This window comes from Nipponia nippon, unplaced genomic scaffold (genome assembly GCF_047370975.1).
Source record: "Nipponia nippon isolate SJK-2023a ecotype South Korea unplaced genomic scaffold, ASM4737097v1 scaffold_4, whole genome shotgun sequence".
NCBI lineage: Eukaryota > Metazoa > Chordata > Aves > Pelecaniformes > Threskiornithidae > Nipponia > Nipponia nippon.
In genome coordinates, this window is record NW_028262358.1 from 124452172 (window position 1) to 124472234 (window position 20063).

At 42.2% G+C, this 20063-nt stretch overlaps 1 protein-coding gene across 24 annotated transcripts in view; it reads right to left on the reverse strand.

Annotated features, from left to right (window-relative positions):
- The window catches only part of HMBOX1 (homeobox containing 1), a 127737-nt gene that overhangs the window by 43582 nt on the left and 64092 nt on the right, over positions 1 to 20063 (reverse strand). For all 24 annotated transcript variants that reach the window (XR_015708227.1, XR_015708228.1, XM_087774830.1 and 21 more), the window contains 2 exons: positions 11721 to 11831; positions 4438 to 4591 (listed from right to left, as the gene is read on the reverse strand). Coding sequence is in view for 22 of the 24 variants with exons in the window: in XM_087774830.1 (XP_087630956.1) it covers positions 4438 to 4591; positions 11721 to 11831 (265 nt within the window). In the remaining 2 variants the exon portion in view is untranslated. The remainder of the gene's footprint in view (positions 1 to 4437; positions 4592 to 11720; positions 11832 to 20063) is intronic.

Genomic DNA, 20063 nt, shown 5'->3' on the forward strand with positions numbered 1-20063 from the left:
CTATATCATCTAGTCTTATTTACTCTAAATACATCTTTACAAAAGGATGCTTCAAGAGCACAGACAAGTGTTAAAAGAAAAAAACAGACCCATAAAATCAAACCACATAACCCTCAACCAGAAAGCGAAGTCCCTGCTCCCTAGACAAACTGAAATACTTTCAGCTGATGAATTATTCATTTTGTTTAGAGCAGAATTTACAGTTATTTTAATTTAATCTTTGGATAAAGCATATACTTAAAAAACAACACTCAACTCCCCTCCCCGACCCCCCAGTCTTTAATGGCGCTCAACAAAAGTGCCTAAAAACAGGTATACAGTCATTGAGTCTGCTGCCAATCTTAGACTTCTTTTTGCCTGAAAAAGAAGATAAACCTCAGCTCCAACATATGATTAGAGGAGAAGCTCCAATCATATATAAAAAAAAAGATAGACAAGACAACACAGCTTCATTAAAAAAGAGAAAACCCTAAGGGAATTTTCAATTTTGTAGTTCTAATGAGAGGGGTTGAAAAGAAGTAGTAAAGCAGAGAAAAGAAAAAAAAATTATCTTTGGGACAAGACGTAAGGAAGAACACAAAACTGTACCAGAAACGGACTTTCAAGTTTAACCTCAGGTTTTCACAGAAAGGACTACTGTAGTCTTAGCTCTGTTCCCAAAGGAGGGTAAGCCACACGACAACATCACCGCACACAAAACTCAGCATATTTCATGAGCAGGAGGCTCAAGAAGAGAACAGGTCAAGGTTGACATCACTAGCACAGCAGCGAGAGGGAGCTTGCACTGCAGTTGTCTGAACCACACCTAGTCTGCAGTTAAATATAGAACTTTACTTTCTGGAACTATTGCTCCTCTTAACCTTCAGAGCATAAATATTTGGAGAGATATTTAAAAAAAAAAATAGAAAGGGGAGAGAGAGGGAGAAAGAGACCTGAATCTATTGTCCGAAATCTAAGCCTAGCGACTAATAAACTACCCTGGGAGAATTTCCAAAAAAGCAGTAAAGACTGGAGAATTGAATTACAGAAACCGCAAGCAGCATTCTGGAAACCCAGTATAAACCAATTAGTTTCTTTAATACACATACCCTGTATACAGACAGTTATGTACATTAGACATTTAAGTATATGTGCTGGCCCTAACTCTAATCTTAATTATATCAGGTTGGCACCAATATAAGAATTAATTGCACTGGAGTTTTTGTTGATTTAAATCTTTTAAAAAAGAGAAACTAGCCCTTCAACCCTCACCCTTCTCATTCAGTTCATGGGCCAAATCCTGACCGGTGCCGTGCATTATCAGCTGGAGAGCCTGCTCCTAGAAGCAACTCTCTCTAATTTTTGCAATCAAATTCAGATTCTTTCCTTGAAGTGCTCTCAGCTGGTTTGACACAATGACTTTTAGCGACTGCATTTCTTACCAACTGAATCCAAGTCAAAAGCATGTACCGCAATTCACTGATATAGCAGCCTAAGTCTTTGATCCTCACCCAAAAAATGTTTGTACAGCTTCGCAGCAACGTTTCAGAAGTTTATAGGAAGAAGTAGCTCTGCATTACCTCCACAAGAGTTTCCATTAAGGTCTAGATTCAACCCTCTTATCTTCAGGCATTTAACTACGTCACCAACGTTAGGTCTAATTGCAGAAGGCTCCTATTTTGCAGCCAGAGAGGAAGGTGCATACAGCCCTCCTACAAGTTGCATTAGTGGGATGGAATTGTCTTCTGGATCTCTGGTTCTCATTGCTGAATAGCTAGAAGAGTAGACGAACAAGCACTTTACTGAGGTTCCTACAGAAGAAGCTCAAAACAAGGTGCCTAAATCCCTGCGTGCACCAACAGCACAGCAAGATGCTGCAGGGCATACGAACGCAATGCAATGAAACTTGCATTTAATTAAGGAAAATAGTCCATTAAACTGAGTAAGATGCCTCCACTCACAGTCAAAACTTAACCCTTCAGAGGAAAATGCAAATAACCAGATAAATGGCACCAGACCACCTGCAATGCCAAACACCATTTTAGTGGGCCAAATGCTTATTCCTGACCCTATGGCATCAAGTGAACCTGATCTGCTCGGGCCAGACAGCCAGGAGTCTGGTTACCTTCACCCTGGCTGCTGTTATCAGTCATATTACGGACAAGCCTGGACGACTCCGGTGACTTGTAAGTGAAATTCGTTAGCTTCTTCCTAGGGCTCCCAAGAGAGTGTTTTCCTCCTACTCTTTCAAAACTTGTCACATAAAACAGCTCATCCTTACAGCTCAACTAGGCCTATTAAAGTGTAACAGTTAAACAACCATATTCCCAAGGTGTTTTATGGTGTAGTTTTATTGTCATACAAAGTTTTTACCATGGCTCGAGTTTACTGTGTTCTTGCCTCAAGTAAAACTCCTCAGCCAGACTTTCCAGCACCCACACACAAGGCTGTGAAATTCAGTGCTCGCGGTGACCTAGAAAGGGCTTTGCAAATTAATATTAAAGCCAGGATTAAGGCAACGTGGCAGAATTCTCCATTAAACAGCAGACTAAGAAGAAAAGCCCAGCAGCAAAGACCTTACAGAGCACAAGGCACAGCGAACAAAACCAAGAATGACAAAGAAGAAAGAGGGTAATGAAAAATTAGATCAAGTGATGATGTATCTGCATAGACAACTGGATGATTTCCAATGTCAACACCGACTTGCTTCTTTCCGTACACAAAACCAAATCCCACACCTTTCCAACAGACACATACCGAACTGCTACAGGTTGTCTGGCTTCTTGAGAGTGTCATAGCAGAGACTGGCTTTAGGAGAAGGAGGAAAAGACACTGCTTGCTTGCTTAGCTTTCTCTTTCTGCTCTGTGTTTCCACAGCACCTACCACGGAGGAGTCTAAGGCACTATCATGATTCAAACAGCAAATAATAGCAGTTATTGCATTTGAGGCCAGACAGAAACCAAGATGGAAAACACCCACGCCCAAAGAGCTCTAATTCTACTCCAGAGTAACTAAATATTTCACACACAGAGGGTTAATACGGAGATGGTCCTGTCCTGAAGGTACACAGAGTTGTAACATTTTTGTCATCCTACATACCGCAATCAGGACAGTCACACAAGCATTTTCAAGTGCTAAAGATCCTACACTGCACATTGTATGGCCTGTGCGGAGGGGGACACGAGAAAAACTCAGTCCCCTGTACTATCAGATTTCAAGACTTTGCATTAGTTGGGTCTAGCAAAGCAGGACAGATTTCAAACATTTACATTATTTCCTTTGGGGAAACATTCCGCCAAAGTGCAGCGCCAGGACAGAATATGGAAACAAACACTTAGTTACTGGTCTCAGCCCTGCAAAGACCCCGTGATGGCCTGTGGCCACACAGAAGTATGTCCATCTTGTGTGTAAAACGGCTTGGGTCCCTGAGGGAGCTTGGTATTTTGGTCTTAGCTTAGGCAAAAGGAGACACCCTCCTGCTCCTAATCAGTTCCAAAGACCCTTCTGCAAGCAAGAGGAAAGAGAAGCATTACAGAAAGGGCAAAAGCACATCCGAAAAATCTGCTGGCCAAGGAATCAACGGAGTTGCAAACCAGAGCGGAGTGTAGCACACACAGAGAGTCATCTGGTGCTTTCATGGAAAGGAGGTTCCCCGTGCTCTTGGAGGGAAGAAAACTCCTCCCAGCCATTTAGCCCTTAACAGAAATAAGCATTCATCCCTAAACTACGTTTGAGTTCACCAGCCCTTTTCTATTCTACAATATTATCCACAAAAGAGACATTACCGTAAGCAGAGGGAAAGGCAAAGCGCATAGGCAGCCAGGAGACCAGGCTCAGAGAGTGCTTCGTCTCTGCAGGACTGAAGAGCTGGGAGCTCTAATGATCACCTGCCACTCTGCATATGTATTTGAAAGATCCACTTTGCTCTGTACTGTTCCCAGCTCGTGTAAAAGGGTTGCAAGAGCCTTTTTGGACAAGGAATCTACTGCTTGTTAGGCAAAGTTCTGCATCCTGAACAATTACAGCGCTGCCGAAATGCCAGTATCTACTATAAAATAACATGATACATTATGAGGACAAATCAGTAAATAAGGAAAAGAGAAATGTCAAGAGTGTGCAGACCCCCACCAAGACAGAGCTTGGATTAGGCTAGAGGGAAAGGTTTCTGCAAAAGCAAAGGAAGAGCTGAGCACTCTCAGACGAAGCTAAGGACAAGATGTCTTAGAGGCTACAAAAAATGAGATATTGTCCAAAGCAGTATAACATTTTTTCAAACAACAGAAGGGGTGAAATAGCTTGTCCTACTCTATCGTCTAGAATCAAATGATTACACTGTTATTGGCTTGCGTGATGCTAAAACACATCCATGAAAATGAAGCTGGTGTTCACCAGAGCAGGAAAAAGGATACTTGTATTGGCTTTAAAATGCCCATCTCCGTAACCCCAAACTGACATACCTTTCCATAACAGCCAGGCACTCCTTTCTCCATGTGAACCGACTGCCTCGCCGTAGTCTGAAGGTCCCAGAGGTAGCTGTGACTGGGGGAGGCGTCTGTCTCCATTCTGGCTCTTCTATTGGGATAGGAGCGGGTCTCATGCTTAACGTAGCCCCTAAGGATAATAAATACTGTGTTTCCTAGTGGATTAAAAATCATGCCCATTTTCTCACTCCTGCTCGTGAAAAAAAGACAAGACAGATGATAAAACCATTCAAACTAAAAAAGTAAAGCATTATCAAACAGACACCTTAAAGATACACAAAGCCAGCTAGAGTTCCCATCCCCAACCTCCAAGCCAGAGAGGTATCAGGTGAGCATGGAAATCTAAGGGAGACATAACCGAGCTGAGAGCCACTTAGGAAAAGCTGTCCTGTCTTCATCAAGAGGAAAAGTGTCTTACAGGAAGGGTGAGGGATTTATTTAGGTTGTGCTGCTACCTCTTCTGCCACGAACTGGGAAATAGCAGGTTTCTATTTAATCGTACAACAGTCGCAGGAAGCAAAATGTAAATTTATACCAAAGGTATTTCAATATATCTGAAGAGCTGAGGAAACACTTGAAATAGCTCCACTGATACAAACACACCCTGTGACCTGTGCAAACACAGGCTCCTGAGTGCCAGGTTGCCTGGAAAAGTCAGTGAAAGCAGATTAACATCACACCTTTCCTCTTCTGTCCCCCTTCTATGGATATATTCCTCCTTTCAAGAAGCCTGAGCTGGAAAGCATCAAGCAAGAGACAGGACTTGGCCCAATGCCCTCAGGAAAGGAAACTTACCCCTGATTCTTTCCACAACAGCCCCTCAGTTAACAAATGAAGATAAATCAAGACACACTGGGAGACCAATCTTTCATATATCCCTTGGTGAGGATGGGAACCTGGTATAGGACATTAGTAGGTAAAACAGGGTACGTTCTGACGGACAGCTTTGTGCTCAGTGACTTCCCCTGGAGGGAAGAAATAGCTGTTCTTGTGTGCAAAAAATAAAAAAACCCAGTCATCTGAAAAGATAAATCACCACCTATATCCATATGCACACTGAGCTCAACTGGAATTCATGCACTGAACCAGCCTGGGCAGATCCAAGAGAAGGAGGCAGTTCTGCTCACAGGAGGAATACAGTATTGTGCCCACGTAAAAGCAGGGCTGAGACAGCAAATCCCTCTGGGTACACAGACTTGCTCAGAATGGTTACGATTTAATCATAAAAACACACTGTGTTAGTGAAAAACCACTAGTTGTTTAATTTAAAACAGAGTAAAAGGGTTAAGGGAACTTAAGAGTTTTAACCAATAAACAAATTCCTACAGTTGAAAAGGAAGAAATTAGCTATTCATGCATTTGGCTGTGTTCCTTTCCAGAAATGCACAATGAGTATTTTCCTTACTGCCAGGGGCTTGCGTCTGTGTTAGGCAGTGAAGCCCAAAATAATTAAAAACTTTTACCCAGGAGAAGTCTATGGGAAGTGAAACCCACAATCTCTGCCTTGCACGCACAACGGACGGTGACCCTTACAAATTCCCAGCTAATGAGCCTACACAGATTACTTACTTTTATTGACACATGAAATATTTCCTATATTGTCAATTTATTGGGAAGCCATTTCAAGGAAAGTTCCTTATCTACTCTTTCTAGTACTTGCACAGTTTAGGGGTCTGGGTCAGTATCAAGTTGCTAGGCTTTAAATACACTTCAAAAACTAAAAAAAAAAAACAAAAACAAAACAAAACCCAAAAAACTTAAAAAATAAAATTTATAAAGAGGCAGGGGAGAACAGGACAAGAAATTAGCTTTTCCTGCACTGTCTTAGCAATATACTTTCCCTACCTGAGGATTTCCTTTCACAGGGAGAGTACAGGAATATCAGTGATGCCTAATATCAAGGTAAGAGACGCAGAGTATTTCCATTAAATTTGCCCGAGATTTTTCAGACAAAGTTTGAAAAAAAATCTGCATTTAAAGCATAAATTTGCTCCTGCTACTGATATGTTCACTTACTGAATATAAGATGCTTTTTTTTGTTTTAGTAGCCTTGCTAGATCAATTTCCCTAGTTCTCATTTCTATGGGGTAACATCAATATCAGCAGCAGATAAGAGAGAAGTATGCTGAGAATTACAAGCAAGTACCCACCACTGGTTTTGCTCACACGGAAAGATGGAAGCATCTGAATGCACACAGAGGCCCAAAACGTGCTTGGATGTAGGAGGGGCAAAAGTGGTGGACGTACGCACTGCTGCCACATTTGATAAGGTAACCGTGGAGCTTTTCTTCATCCCCCTCAATTACGTGAGCACTTGGGGATCCCGTTCGTTCTGCTGTTGCAGCACTTCATTGCAATCTTGTCACCCAGCTCCGCTTCTTTACAACTTAGTTAAGTTATATCCTAGTTACTAGGCCAGATTCTTTCTACAAACCCCTCAAACAGCTTTTAAAAAGAAGTGAAACTTCTCTCTTGAGCAGAATGAGTGGAGCAAATGCAGTATGAGGTTTTCATCTTAGTATATGCATCAAAAAGCAAGACATCTGTAAGGGGTATAGAGGTGAACCGTCTGGGAAGAACTCCCTTCGCAGAGAAAAATGAAAAGCGACATCTCTCACTACCTGCCAGTGACGAGTACCCTTTGCAACAATACAGAATTTTCTTTGTGCAAGCCAGTATTTTCTCAAACGGGGGTATGACTTTGGGAAGGCTGCAGGTGGGTTTTGGGGAAAGGAGGCAAGAGCGGTGCTCTCCAACTGGACTGCAGCTCCATCTCTGTACTCAAAATTCCTCACGGCAAAGGCCTGCCTTCTCTCAGCACATCCCAGGCACCATCCTGAAGAAAGAGGGTTGCTTTTAAAAGCGTCACATGCAATTGCTGATCCACATCACACGTCTCAGAGAGGCCCTGCCACATAGGGGCGATGCGCAGAATGGTTGGAGCAAGCCTCGGGCCATCTCCCAGCTCCCAAAACCACTAGCAAGCCTTTGCAGCAAGTACCTATCATATATTATACTGATAAGAGCAGATGTCACACTGTATTTTTAGCCAGACTGACCTGAGATCACATGATAAACACCTTCCCGTTACGAATGAGCCAGGCTAGATTTGAATCAGCAGCCTGCACAGCAAAAGGTTCCCTACAGAGCTCATTGCTTGGATGGAAAGGATCAGGGACTATTTTCTCTGCAGCTCTGTAAAATAGTAAATCACCAACAATACATTTCCAGTGCAAATCTCGTGGGATATCCAGCCCCTGATTTTTTTTTTTTTTTTTGTAGGCTTTGGTTTTATAGCTAAACAAGAACTGCTATGGGAATAACACAAGAGATGCTACATCTTGATAATAACTACCTTTCTTGTTCCCTTTTGTTCAAGGAGGAAGAGCACATGGTTTTCTCCAAGGTGACCACAGCTGCCTTCCTATTACAGAAGATTGGCAGAAATAAATATCCAGCCTAAACGGAAGCAGTCTGTATCCATCTGTAACTTCAACACATCATTTCTAGGTGCCAGCTTCAGTTTGCAGTACACAGAGGCAAAAGGCATGCTGAAGTTACTCCGTAACAAACTTTCCACATTGCCCAAGACCCAGTGCCAGCCAAACTGATCAGGCTAACAACGACCAATGTAAAAAGAAAGATTTATTTATTTAATACCCATGGGCTCTGAAAAAAATCATCAGTACATTATAGGACTCTATGCACTCATGTACTGGCTCCTGAAACATATACTATTTATCTACTGCCAAAATGCTCTCAGTCCTCTACAAAACACAAGAGATGTGGTGCCTGTCCAAAAAAAGCCCGATCTAAATGAAAAGCATCCCTATTAATTGGATTAAAGACCTTTCAAACACTAGCATTTAGCACTGACTTCTTCCCTTCAACAAAAAACTGCTGCCTTTCACCCCAACTGGCAACTCTTCCCAGAAAAATTTACAGTCACTGGTATGCTGGGATTCGCAGCATTGCTATTAACTCCGACATCACTCCTACCAGGACAACATTGATCAAGAAATTTTTGAGCAAGATTATTGCATACAGTAGGAAAAGTGGGAGGTTTTTTTCCGATCCATGAGACTTAAGTTTCTTTTGCAATGTTCCGGTCTGCTGTTGCCTCACCACCACCACCAAAGATAGGAGAAATATAGAAAGCACCCATGCAAATAAGCAATCAAAACCAAGGGAACAACAAACAGCATATTCAAGAGGCCAAAGCAAGCTGGCAAATAACAAATGTGATGGAATTGCTTGAGTCTCTTCTGTATAGGAGCAATACCTAGCAACGTCTCAACAGCAGCAACGTCTCAAAACTGCCCTAAGGCTCCACAACAAGAAGTTCTTTGGTTAGCAGATGCAGGACTGCTTGTGGATGATTTGAAGTGTTATATAGCACCATTGTACATTCAAAAAACGAAAAATAAAATCTCTTTTGATGTATTTGTAAGTCATCTTTTGTCCCCTATATTATTAGAAACTCCTGGCTGGGTGTAGTAAAAGACAGTCCCAGCTGTGAGGACTTACAGGCAAAGCAGGCAAGTCATACACAGGAAAATGGTCTCGTCTTCATCTAGGAGACGGGAAAGTGAGGTGCAAAGGTGAGAACAGAGCCAAGGAAAGGCCACAGGTCTGCCAAGTGATCTCCAGTCCTCACAAAACAACTATTCTTCCTTTACAGTTCATAAAGTGATTATATCTGGTGTCCTAGTCCTTCAAAACAGTTTCAATTCTAAGCGACAGTTTTCTTTCTGTTACTACACAAACAAATTCAGTCAGAAAATGGACTTACTCTGAATATCCAGTTCTCCAAAATTTTAAAGAAATGGGGGAACTAAAAGCTCCTAAAGACCTCACTTTGCCCATTGATAACTCAAACACGTAGGTGCTTCTGTGCAGAGAGACCCAACTCTATCACTCCAAGGAGAAGGACTGAGATTTTATTCCCAGCAGCTGGAACTGGAAAAGATGGGATTTATGAGAATAGAAAGCCAAATGTCACTTCCTACTAAGCAAACGAATAGAAAAAACACACGCCAGATCTCTTAAGTTTCTTCAAAGGAGGACAATCTTTTATGCTCTACAGAGAGGGCAGTGACGACATCGCTTCTTTGTGAACACGGCAGGAGGCTCTACTGATTTCCTCGTTTTCTGACTCTAGAGAAGGCAGCGGAATGGCTAGTTGAGTCTACTAATCACGGGGTACTCTAAGTAGTATCCAAAACTTAGACTCCAAATTGGTTTTATAATAGTAATTTAAATCCGGGATGCTTTGAACAAGGTTGGTACCTTCCTTAATACACTGTATACGCTTGCACACATGCATGTTAATTATCTCTTGGCTAGCCAGTCTGACCTGCACTATAGTAGATGGCAATAACTCAAAGCAGTGGATTATCCTATGATAAACAACACAACCGTTTTCCTCAAGTAGCCTTTTCCAACAGCTACAGGAAAACTGAGGGTTCCTCCCTTTACCTCAGCCTCTAAAATGAAACCAAACTTTATTTGGTTCTAAAGGGAATTTAAGTGCATCCAAATAGTCCCTTGGCATAGGCAGAGGAGCCATTTTGCCTTTTACACTTCTTAAAAATGCCATGTAAGATCTCTCATTTGAAAAAAGGTTAAACTCGAACAACTACTCTTTAAGAAATTTTTCCATGTGTGTATAAAGAAAAATGAACAAGACCTCAGCAAGACAGCGCGTCAGAAAAGTAGAGGTTAACGTCGATTCATTTCAATTTAAGCCGTAACCTTCAGCGTTGCTAGTCTTCCTTCCTTAGACACTTCTCAAGAGCGAAAGGACAAACAAGATGTGAGCTTGCGAATAAGGGGAAAGAAAGACGGTTAAGAGGAAGAAGCGAAGGTTTTAGTGCGAAGTTTGACAAGGCCTCTCTTGTGCCAGCACAGAATGCTTCTTCTTAAACAGCTCCAAACGATATTGGAAAGAGAAGATGCAAGGCTACAGGAAAGATCCACACAACAGTTTTCATCATTAGGAGGGGCCTTTTGGTTTTTTTCCCAAAATACGCCTTCCAAAAAACCTCTAGTTCTGTCCACTGTTTTGGAGGCAATACTTTCCATCAAAGGGAGATGGCTGAGAGTTACCTCACAGGGTACAACCTGAGGCTTTCAAAGCAGCTGATACTGGACGGCTGTACCCAGTAACTTTGCTGATCCTTAGTATCACAATTCCAGCCACTGCAAAATCATCTCAGTCATCCCTGCAGCTTGTCAGCACCTCACAACCCTGGGCACTTTCATTCTTTAAACCAATTTCCTAGATGCTTACCAGATAGGACAGGCTCGGCTGTGGCTTTGAACCCACCCAACTTTAAGCTAAAGTATTCTCAGGCCAACTGACAGCTGGAGCCTCTTGATTTTCAGCTTACACACAGAGCAGAAGTTTTGAGGATTTGTTTTCACTGGAATTTTTCTTAATAGAATTCTAGATATTGAAGCCAAGTTCACATTAGAGAGCCTGAGTCTTAAATTCCTTAAAACAATTACACAGTTAATTTAATCATGCCATTGTTTAAAGGAAATTAAATGTAAATATTTTGATCTTTACAATAAAACCACTAAAGGGAAAAATAAGAACTGTGGTCAAACAAAATCTATGGAGAAGAACAATGCAAGGAAATTAATTCAACTGTGATTTTGAAGATTGCTGGTTAGTTAAAGATAATGAGAAGCTTCACTTCTCTTTTTATATTTAAGATCTATTTGGAGATTTGGAGAAGCAGGTGGGATTTGAGAGACACATCTCTAACATATCACTGTAACTATCAACATCCCATCCATGAGCTTGAGATCCAACCCAAAACCCTCTGAAGTCATCCCAAAGTTCCTCTCCGCCAAAATGTGGGGTTTTTTGCTGTGACTTTATATTATGCAGCCATTATTAACGTTTTCTATTTGTTCATTCTTAAGAGCCTCAGCATATATTTCATGTTAGCTGACTACAGCTTCACTGACTGCTTCTGATTCCCAGAGTTAGCTAGCGGTGAGAGGACAGGGCACGTAACCGCGACCGAGGAGCCGGACAGACAGCTGTGGAGCAGTCAGCTCTGGATCATTTGCTGCAAAGCAAAGCACAGATTTGTTCCTACCCTCCTAAAAAGTAAACTGGTCAGAGGGAACACCTCTTCAGTACACCAGACGAAGAAGTGAATGAGCAGCGATAACAAAAACCAATGACAAAAGGCTTCTTTTCCATAAATAAAACAGCAGGAGATGTTTAGGCTGTATTTGTTTACCAGGATTTGTCTTCTCAAGCTGGTACCATCTGTAAAATGCCCTTTTCTTTTGTTCACTCAGGTCCGACCCCTGCTGCAACAGCCAATGGGAGATCCGGCTCTGACTGATACCTGTAAAAAAACAGAACAAAACAAAAAAAAGGAGAGAAAGAGGAAGAGAAAACTTGTTCTTTTAAAAACATTTTAATCTGGTTTATATACCGATAAAAGGGGTTGTCTTACAAAGCCCAGGAACTCATAATGTTTCAATCACAGAAAAAGTAGAGAGTTCAAGCTTCCCCAGCCCTTCCCTAACTGCTTCAACTTCTCCCTGTTGTTATTTTCAGCCTTACTCAAGGTGCACCCTGGCATCAGCACCATCAACCTACAAGCAAAGAGGGTACAAACCGGGAAGCCAACCCTACCACTTACTTGAACTGCTCACAACTTCCCCAATTCTTACATTTCGTCATCTGTGAAATGGGAACAAGTCCCTTACCCACTATTATATATAAATAATGATAGTTAGGAGATCATTATCATTCAATGCTTGAATAAGAAGGGAGATAAATATAGAAACAGTTGATGTGATATAGATCAAATCAGCCCAGAAATGGAGCAAGCCAACTATCAGCAGCCAGAACAACGGCTAGAAAACAAAACAGAAAGGGCAGCTGCCTGTCAGCAGAGCAGGATTCAAGCTCTAGGTATCCAGGCAAGATTAGGGACAAAAAGTTCCAAGACTTCTACGAAAACAGTAAAAGGTGAAAAAACTCGAGAAGTTAATTCAGTTATTTCCAAAGCATGACACTGCATGAAGGATCAATGCAGAAAGGGAAAAGAAGGGATTAGAAGGAGAGGAACCAAATAAAGGTTTAAAAGTGCACTAGGAAGTACACCTGTAGGTCCATTTGAAAATATCAAAAAATATATAGTTTGCTGAATAACTGAAGCAGTACTTCAGGTAGGAGGACGCCCTGTGCTTTCCACAAGGCTCTTCAGCTTCGGAAAGGGTTAACAACATCTAAACTCTCCTGAGAATTAAAGTTTTAGGAGGTGCTCCAAGTAACGATATACTGCCGAACACCAGCTGTGCCACCACCTGCGTGGTGATAACGCCAAGGCAGGTAGAGGGCCGGTTTTCACACGGAAACCAAACTACCTCTCCCCTCTTGAGATGCGTCAAGGTTTTATAAGACCTCATAATCATATTTAACTCATGAAAAACAACCCCCTGTAGTTTTACCACTTCTAATAGACATTTTTTTACTATGCTTTTTTTGCATTGAACACAGAAACTAGCTAACTTTAGAATGATTAAGCTTGACTCTCAGGTGTCATATTCAGGTGGGTTTACTCCAACCAGATTTCTAAAATCACAGGGTTTATGCTCTTAACTGTTCTTCTTTACACAGAATTCCAGAGCCTATGAAGTTTTAATTGTCCTGGGGAAAAGGGATAGGCGTGTTTTGTTTCGAGTACAGCAGCTTACTGCTATTCAGCAGAGGTCTGCCCACAAAACGTACCCTGGTTTGGTTTTGTTTCACGCATATTTATTGACCTTCTCAGCACCCGTTCCCAGAGACTTTGCCCCACAACTGAAAGAGTTCAGAAACAGCTGAGGTGGTCAAGAGCTGGCTGCCCCCAGGGCCCACACTGGGATATATAATTTTGTTTATACTACTAGGGAAGTGGAATTATTCAACCAAACACAAGCCTCAGATTCTGCCAAGTTTACATCAAGTGACTGTGGAAGCATACAAGTTAATGCCAAAAGAAGTCAATATAAGTTGATAAAACTCTCCGGCCCCAAACAAAGCTTCAGTCTAGTTGAAATCACGCAATCTAGATGCATGGTTGCCAATAAAAAGACCAAGTTTTGAAAATTTCCAGCTCTTCACCTACTATTATATTTATAAAAGCCATTTCTTTAACACAGTGCTGTGGGACACAAATGGTTGTGTCTCACTGCTTTTGGCTGCACGGCTCCTATTAATCAATGGGTAACAGCACCATTAATTTACTTGTTTACTACAGTCCACTTACACTTATTGCAGTGAATTAGTGTTTGTTGAGTGTTTGGAAAACAATGCGAGATACAAATGCAAAGCATTATTAGAGAAAAAATTATAAATAGAGATTAAGTATCTTCAACAAGAGTCGTATAGTGGAAAATCCAAATTCTGCTCAAGAGGCTGCCTGATACAGTCATAAAGTGGTACAGATGTTAGCCACTTCAGACAATGTGCTCGAGACAAAGCAAAGGAGCAGGAGCCAAAAGATTCAAGCTGTGTATTGCCATGTCCACGTTTGACTCATTGCGAGTCCTCGCAGTTTATAACGTCACTTCTGCAAAATGGAGCTTTGTAAAGGACGTTGAGATGGACGGATTCAACGAATGCACTACAAATTCTCAGTACGTTATTATTTGACTACAGTAGCTCATGAATAGAGCTGCAGTCCGTAGCATTTTTTGCATTAGCAAAAAGCCCATACCTATTTTGCTCTTTGGCTAGCAAACTTCTATAGCAATGCCGCAAACCCAGATAACGTGTCAGGTACAGCTTAGGCAGCTGATCTTGTTTATGGTCATAGGAATTTAGCAGATGACCTTTAGAAAAACATTTAAGTCCCATTTCCTATCATCCTTTTCTGGTTTTTATTATTCTCTTTCCTTGTTTCAGAGATCTGTGGTGACAGCTGAGCTTCTTAAAGGTTTCCTCTACCTATACCACTCCTCCTCTTTTTAAGATATAAAATATCTTTCATCTGTACCTCAGCTCAGTTTAGAGGCCCCAAAACTGTATATTTTAACAGCTTGACTGATTCAAGGTCGCGTCCAAAGTCCGTAGCAGAAGAACTGATCTAGGATCATCCAGATCCCAATACAGTGTCTTAATCACAAACCCATCCTTCATCCCTTTCAATTAAAAAAAAAAAAAAGAATTGTCACATCAGAGTTTCTTGCATCTCAAGTGGGTTTTATACAGTTGACTCATAGGGACAATGACTAGTACTACCACCAGTACCACCCTGTCACATTGTCTGTAATCATGCTACTTTAGGAAATTGCAGTGGCAGGAAAAAAGAAATCATCCTGCTGCCAGAAGCAGATTAATGAAATAAGTTCTCTGGAGTACTGAAAATCCAGCTGTCTTGAGGAAATTCACTCTCAAACTGAACCACGGACCTCAAGGAAGACTGCCATCCTCTGGGCTCCGCGTCAGCAGGGACACGAACACATTGTAATGAGCACAACTAGTTTTCTCACAGAAAATACTGAAGAAAGAAGTGGTAATCACAAAGGACTGTAGCAATTCAAATGTTGACTTCTTGTCACTCCTTCCAATAGCAGGTTACAGTTCCTAATTATAACCAAAATGGAGACGACAGTACACGCGTGCTCTTCTGGCCAGCCCCACTCTCTCCTACATGAACTATTTGGGGAAAAAGTTTCCCTTTCAAATACATAAAAGAAACGGCAAAATACATCATCAAGAGAAGGCAACTGGTATCTGCAGAACAAATCCGCTCCTAACCCTCAAAACTGCTATTCATCAAGTCTTTGGTAACTGGCTTTCACCTTCACAGACAGATTTGTTCAGCGACTCTACTTTGCATTTCTTTAATGTTTCTTTCAGGAGAGATTTTTAGAAGCACCTGGAATACATCAGATTTGGAGAAGAAAGTAACTGACTGTTTTAATTCTTCAGTTTGTAAGCAAAGTCCTAGATTCATATAATACGTGCTTGCGAAGGACATCTATCAATTTAAGAGATTAGCAAAGCTTGTTTACAGAAAACTTGCAAAGATCAAAATCATAGAAAAACAAATCTTTCCCTGTGTTGTCATGAGTGTAAAAAAAAAAAAAAAAAGGAAGGAAGATGTTTTTCAAAATCCAGTTTCTTGCCATTTCAGATGATCAGTAATTCAGTAATTTTCGGAATTCTCTTCACAATGGAACTAGTGAAGTTTCACTTTGTTTGTATTTGCATTTGCTCAGCAACCCTGTGTGTAGGTTCCAAACCTTAAGGGATTTTATGTATATTATAGCAGTGCTTCAAGGCTGCCCTCCGCTGCACTAGCTGCTGTGTGTGTTTACCATAACACAAAGCTAAGTCCTGAAGATCTCCTACCAATTGAGACAGAGACAGTAGGACAGGGCTGAATTGTACAAGCCGAATAACTGAGAAGGTTAGCAGAACTGCACACTGGAAAGCTCTGTGTGTTATGTATTTTAAAAAAAAAAAGACCTCTGCTTTTTATTGTTGCTGATTTTTTTTAATGGTGGTTTAGTTTTTATGGTACTAGCTTAAGAATTGAGAAATCTGAACTCAAATTCCTGCTCTGCCACAGACTGCTTCCACTGTGACCTCAGGAAAGTAAGGGTTTTTTTGTTCCTTCACTCCCTATGTGTCAAAAATGGCAAAGGTAGTATTTCCAAACCTCGCAGAGGCATCATCCATCAAAGCATTTAGCCTGGCTGCAAAGGACTCATCTATGTGTACTCCTCCCTCTCTCCTTTACTGTAGTACCTAACAGAGAGATGTTAGTTTCCAAAAACATTTCCCCTGCCCTCCATCTACACTTGGAAGCTAAGAGACAGCATCTCTTAATAAGTTTACATTTATCTCTTTATCCTTTGCCTGCTGACCATAAATTAGTTGGTACCCAGATACAATTCTGGTGGCAATTAAAGCAAATTGCAGCACACGACTTCAAATTACTGTTGATAAAAATTTGGCATCTCACCTCCCCCATGTAGGGCTAAATACCTACCCTGGAGTAAGCTGCAGCTATGTTAAAAGGAGCTTCAAGTAACAAGATAGGAAATTCAGCAGGAACTATTATTAGCTCCTGTTTATACTGTCATTTTTCTTATCAGGAGGAGATTATTTATACAGAGCCCAACCCAAGTGCTTCTTGTTTATCTTATTACAGACACCATTAAAAAAGTTTCTATAAAAAGCAGCTCCTGTATTTAGGACCAGCAATAATAAGTGTTATGCTAGGTTTTTGCTTCTTATCAATCATTCCTTTATTTTCAAGTCACCATTTAATACTCTCTTACTATTTTCCAGTCTGCCCTCTTCTCTCAGTACACAAGTCAGCCCTGTAGAACGTCTTCCAGGTTTAATTTTCCCTGTCAGATTCATTATCTAAATGACTTTTAAAGTTTCTGGTAATTTTATAAAGACTAAGAGAGCCTAAAAAATTGTTCTACTGCAACAGCTGACTTTAACCTTCAGCTCCGTGGTTCTCTCTCACGTATCCTCCCTCTCCAGCACTTCCCATCCCCTTGCGCTGCAGCACAGGGAAAACCAAAGGAAAAGCCGTTTACTGTTGCAGAGTCTGTAACTGCAAGGCTGCTCAGCGTGCTCTGTAGAACTGTGGCTGACGTAGGAATGCGTATTCTGTAAGTGCATTGCAATATCAGAATCAAGATGGGAAAACCGAGAAAGATATTGCTGAATGAAATCCTGAATGGCTTGAAGAATTAGCAAATTAGGGTAAAACGGAAGTTTCAGGGGGCAGAAGTTGCGTCAGAGGTCCCGGCACCAAGGACAGAACATGACAAGATACAGGATGGGGCCAAATACCATCATAGGCACAGGGGAAACACTACGCTCTCTGGTGAGGTAATCCAAGACCCGCAATTTGAAGACATGCAAATACATTGGTTTAGCTAAAGTTCATCACTTATACGTCCAATTTGGCCAACTTCAAATCCAGCTGTAATTAAGAAAAGGAAGCAAAGTTTTACGTTCCCAGCTAAAGGTCTAATATCACCCTGTTCAGATGCACTATTACTCCTTTCCCCTCTCTGTGCCATTCTCCCCTCCCATTACACACACACCATTTTTTAGAGTAGTAAAGAAATTGCTAGAGATCGAAAGGAGAAAGTTGACAGCATGGGTAGCCAAGCCAAACAACTCTCCTTCTGGACAGAGCCAGCCATAAATTTTTCATTTCATTTCTTTCTTGCCTCTCTTCCCGGGGCAGAAGAGACGAACGCTAAAAGCTGAGGCTACACTACTCTGCATTTATTTCAAGTGCTAAACAAATGACTTCCAGCTGATGCAGGGTGGCAGCCAGTGGATGGGCAAGTCAAATATGCCCAACATCTGCACTGCAGCCCTCGGAAACTGCTTGCTATGTTTGTATTCCAGCAAACGGCGGTGGAGGCTGTAAGCACACCAGCCTCTCTGGGCTGCTGATCTGCTCTGGCAGAATTGCCCCCTTTCACGCTCTTTCACAGCCTCTTTGTTGGCCAGAACAGGGCTCCACCTCCATGCGCAATATAATAAAGAGGACCAAGAAACACGGATCACTGGAGGCTGAACAGTATTCTGAAAAGGAATCACTTCACTCTCACAGCCCTCCCCTATGCTATCTGTTACTGACCACTCTTTAGATTTCATTTATCTATTTTCCCTCTTGTTTACCAAATGATTTACAGAACAGCTTTACCACTAAGACTAAGCCTGTAAACACTGAGATGATACCATTTGGGATCATATATTCCGCAAAGCATTACCTCTGTCTACACAAACTGCTTTTTTAATGAACCAAAAGTGGTTTCCAGACCTTCCGTGGGAGCCTGTTTCACAGCTGAATGGGAAGGGATGTTGGATACATCTGAAGAATACACAAGTCAACTAGCACTCATCAGGCCTAAGACAACTCTGGAAGTGAGAGCCCTGGGACGCATGCTTTCTGCTCCGGCTCTCTGTCCCAAGCTATTTTCAGTCACTCTTCACCGTACGGTGCTTTTGAAAGGAAGCTGACGTTTCTCTCGGTAGTGCTGAGCACACACGCTTTAATCTGGTCCCTTCAAACATCTCTTTGAGATTTACTATTTCTTTCAGATAAGCCATAACTATGTACTTAATAGTGGCACGTAAGTACTACGTATCCGCTTACACAAGGCTATGGGTTATATTTAAAATTAATCGGCTCCCATAGACCTTCCCACCAAGCCTACAGAGGATGACACAGTTCAGCTGCAAAGGGCAGTGGGAGGAAGAGACTGGTGCGTCGCAGGGCAGCGCAAGCCTTGAGGCTGTCTCTGCCTGAGAAACTGCATCACGTGCAAAACATCCCCTTCTTTTCTTATCTGAAAGGTCCATGGAAACACTACTGGGTCAGCTGCAAAAGGACGTAGCCATTTAACCTTTAGATCTACCTGGTTTCCCATTGATTTGGCTTGAAAACAAGATAATAACACAGTGCCATTAGTTCAGTCTTCGTTCTGTCCCACTGGCAGGCTCGAAAGAGACATCGGTAATATGTTCTCTGTTCACTGTCTGAGTGTCTGGTTTTGGCTGGGATAGAGTTAATTTTCTTCCTGGTAGCTGGTATAGTGCTGTGTTTTGGGTTTAGGATGAGAATAATGTTGATAACGCACTGGTGTTTTAGTTGTTGCTACACCAGTCAAGGACTTTTCAGCTTCCCCTGCTCTGCCCGGTGCACAAGGAGCTGGGAGGGGGCACAGCCAGGACAGCTGACCGAGGCTGGCCAAAGGGCTATGCCATACCATATGACGTCATGCCCAATATAGAAACTGGGGGAGTTGACAGGTGGGCAGTGATCACTGCTCGGGGACAGGCTGGGCATCGGTCAGTGGCTGGTGAGCAATTGCCTTGTGCACCACTTGTTTTGTATATGGGATGGGGGAGAGAATCGGAAGGGCAAAAGTGAGAAAACTCGTGGGTTGAGATAAAGGCAGTTTAATAGGTAAAGCAAAAGCCACTCACACAAGCAAAGCAAAGCAAGGAATTCATTCCCTCCTTCCCATGGGCAGGCGGGTGCTCAGCCATCCCCAGGAAAGCAGGGCTCCATCCCGCATAACGGTTACTTGGGAAGACAAACGCCATCACTCCAAATGCCCCTCCCCCCCCCCCCCCCCCTCCTTCTTCCCCCAGCTCCATATGCTGAGCATGACGCCATATGGTGTGGAACAGCCCTGTGGGCAGCTGGGGTCAGCTGTCCCGGCTGTGTCCCCTCCCAGCTCCTCGTGCACCCCCAGCCCCCTCGCTGAGAAGCAGCAAAGGCCTTGACTCTGTGTAAGCACTGCTCAGCAATAACAAAAACATCTGTGTTATCAAGGCTGTTTCCAGCACAAATCCAAAACGTAGCCTCATCCTAGCTACTATGAAGAAAATTTACTCTATCGCAGCCAAAACCAGCAGAGAGCACAGTCTGGATCCCCCGCCATGTTACACAGGAGGGTTGAGTGGGATGGGTGTGAAAGTCAACTGAGCACGAAGTGGATGCTGCTGTTTACTCACAGGAGGCAGAGCCTGGCAAAGACAGTGAAAGCTCCCAAAGGTTAAATGCCAACTTAATGACTTTAACAACTGA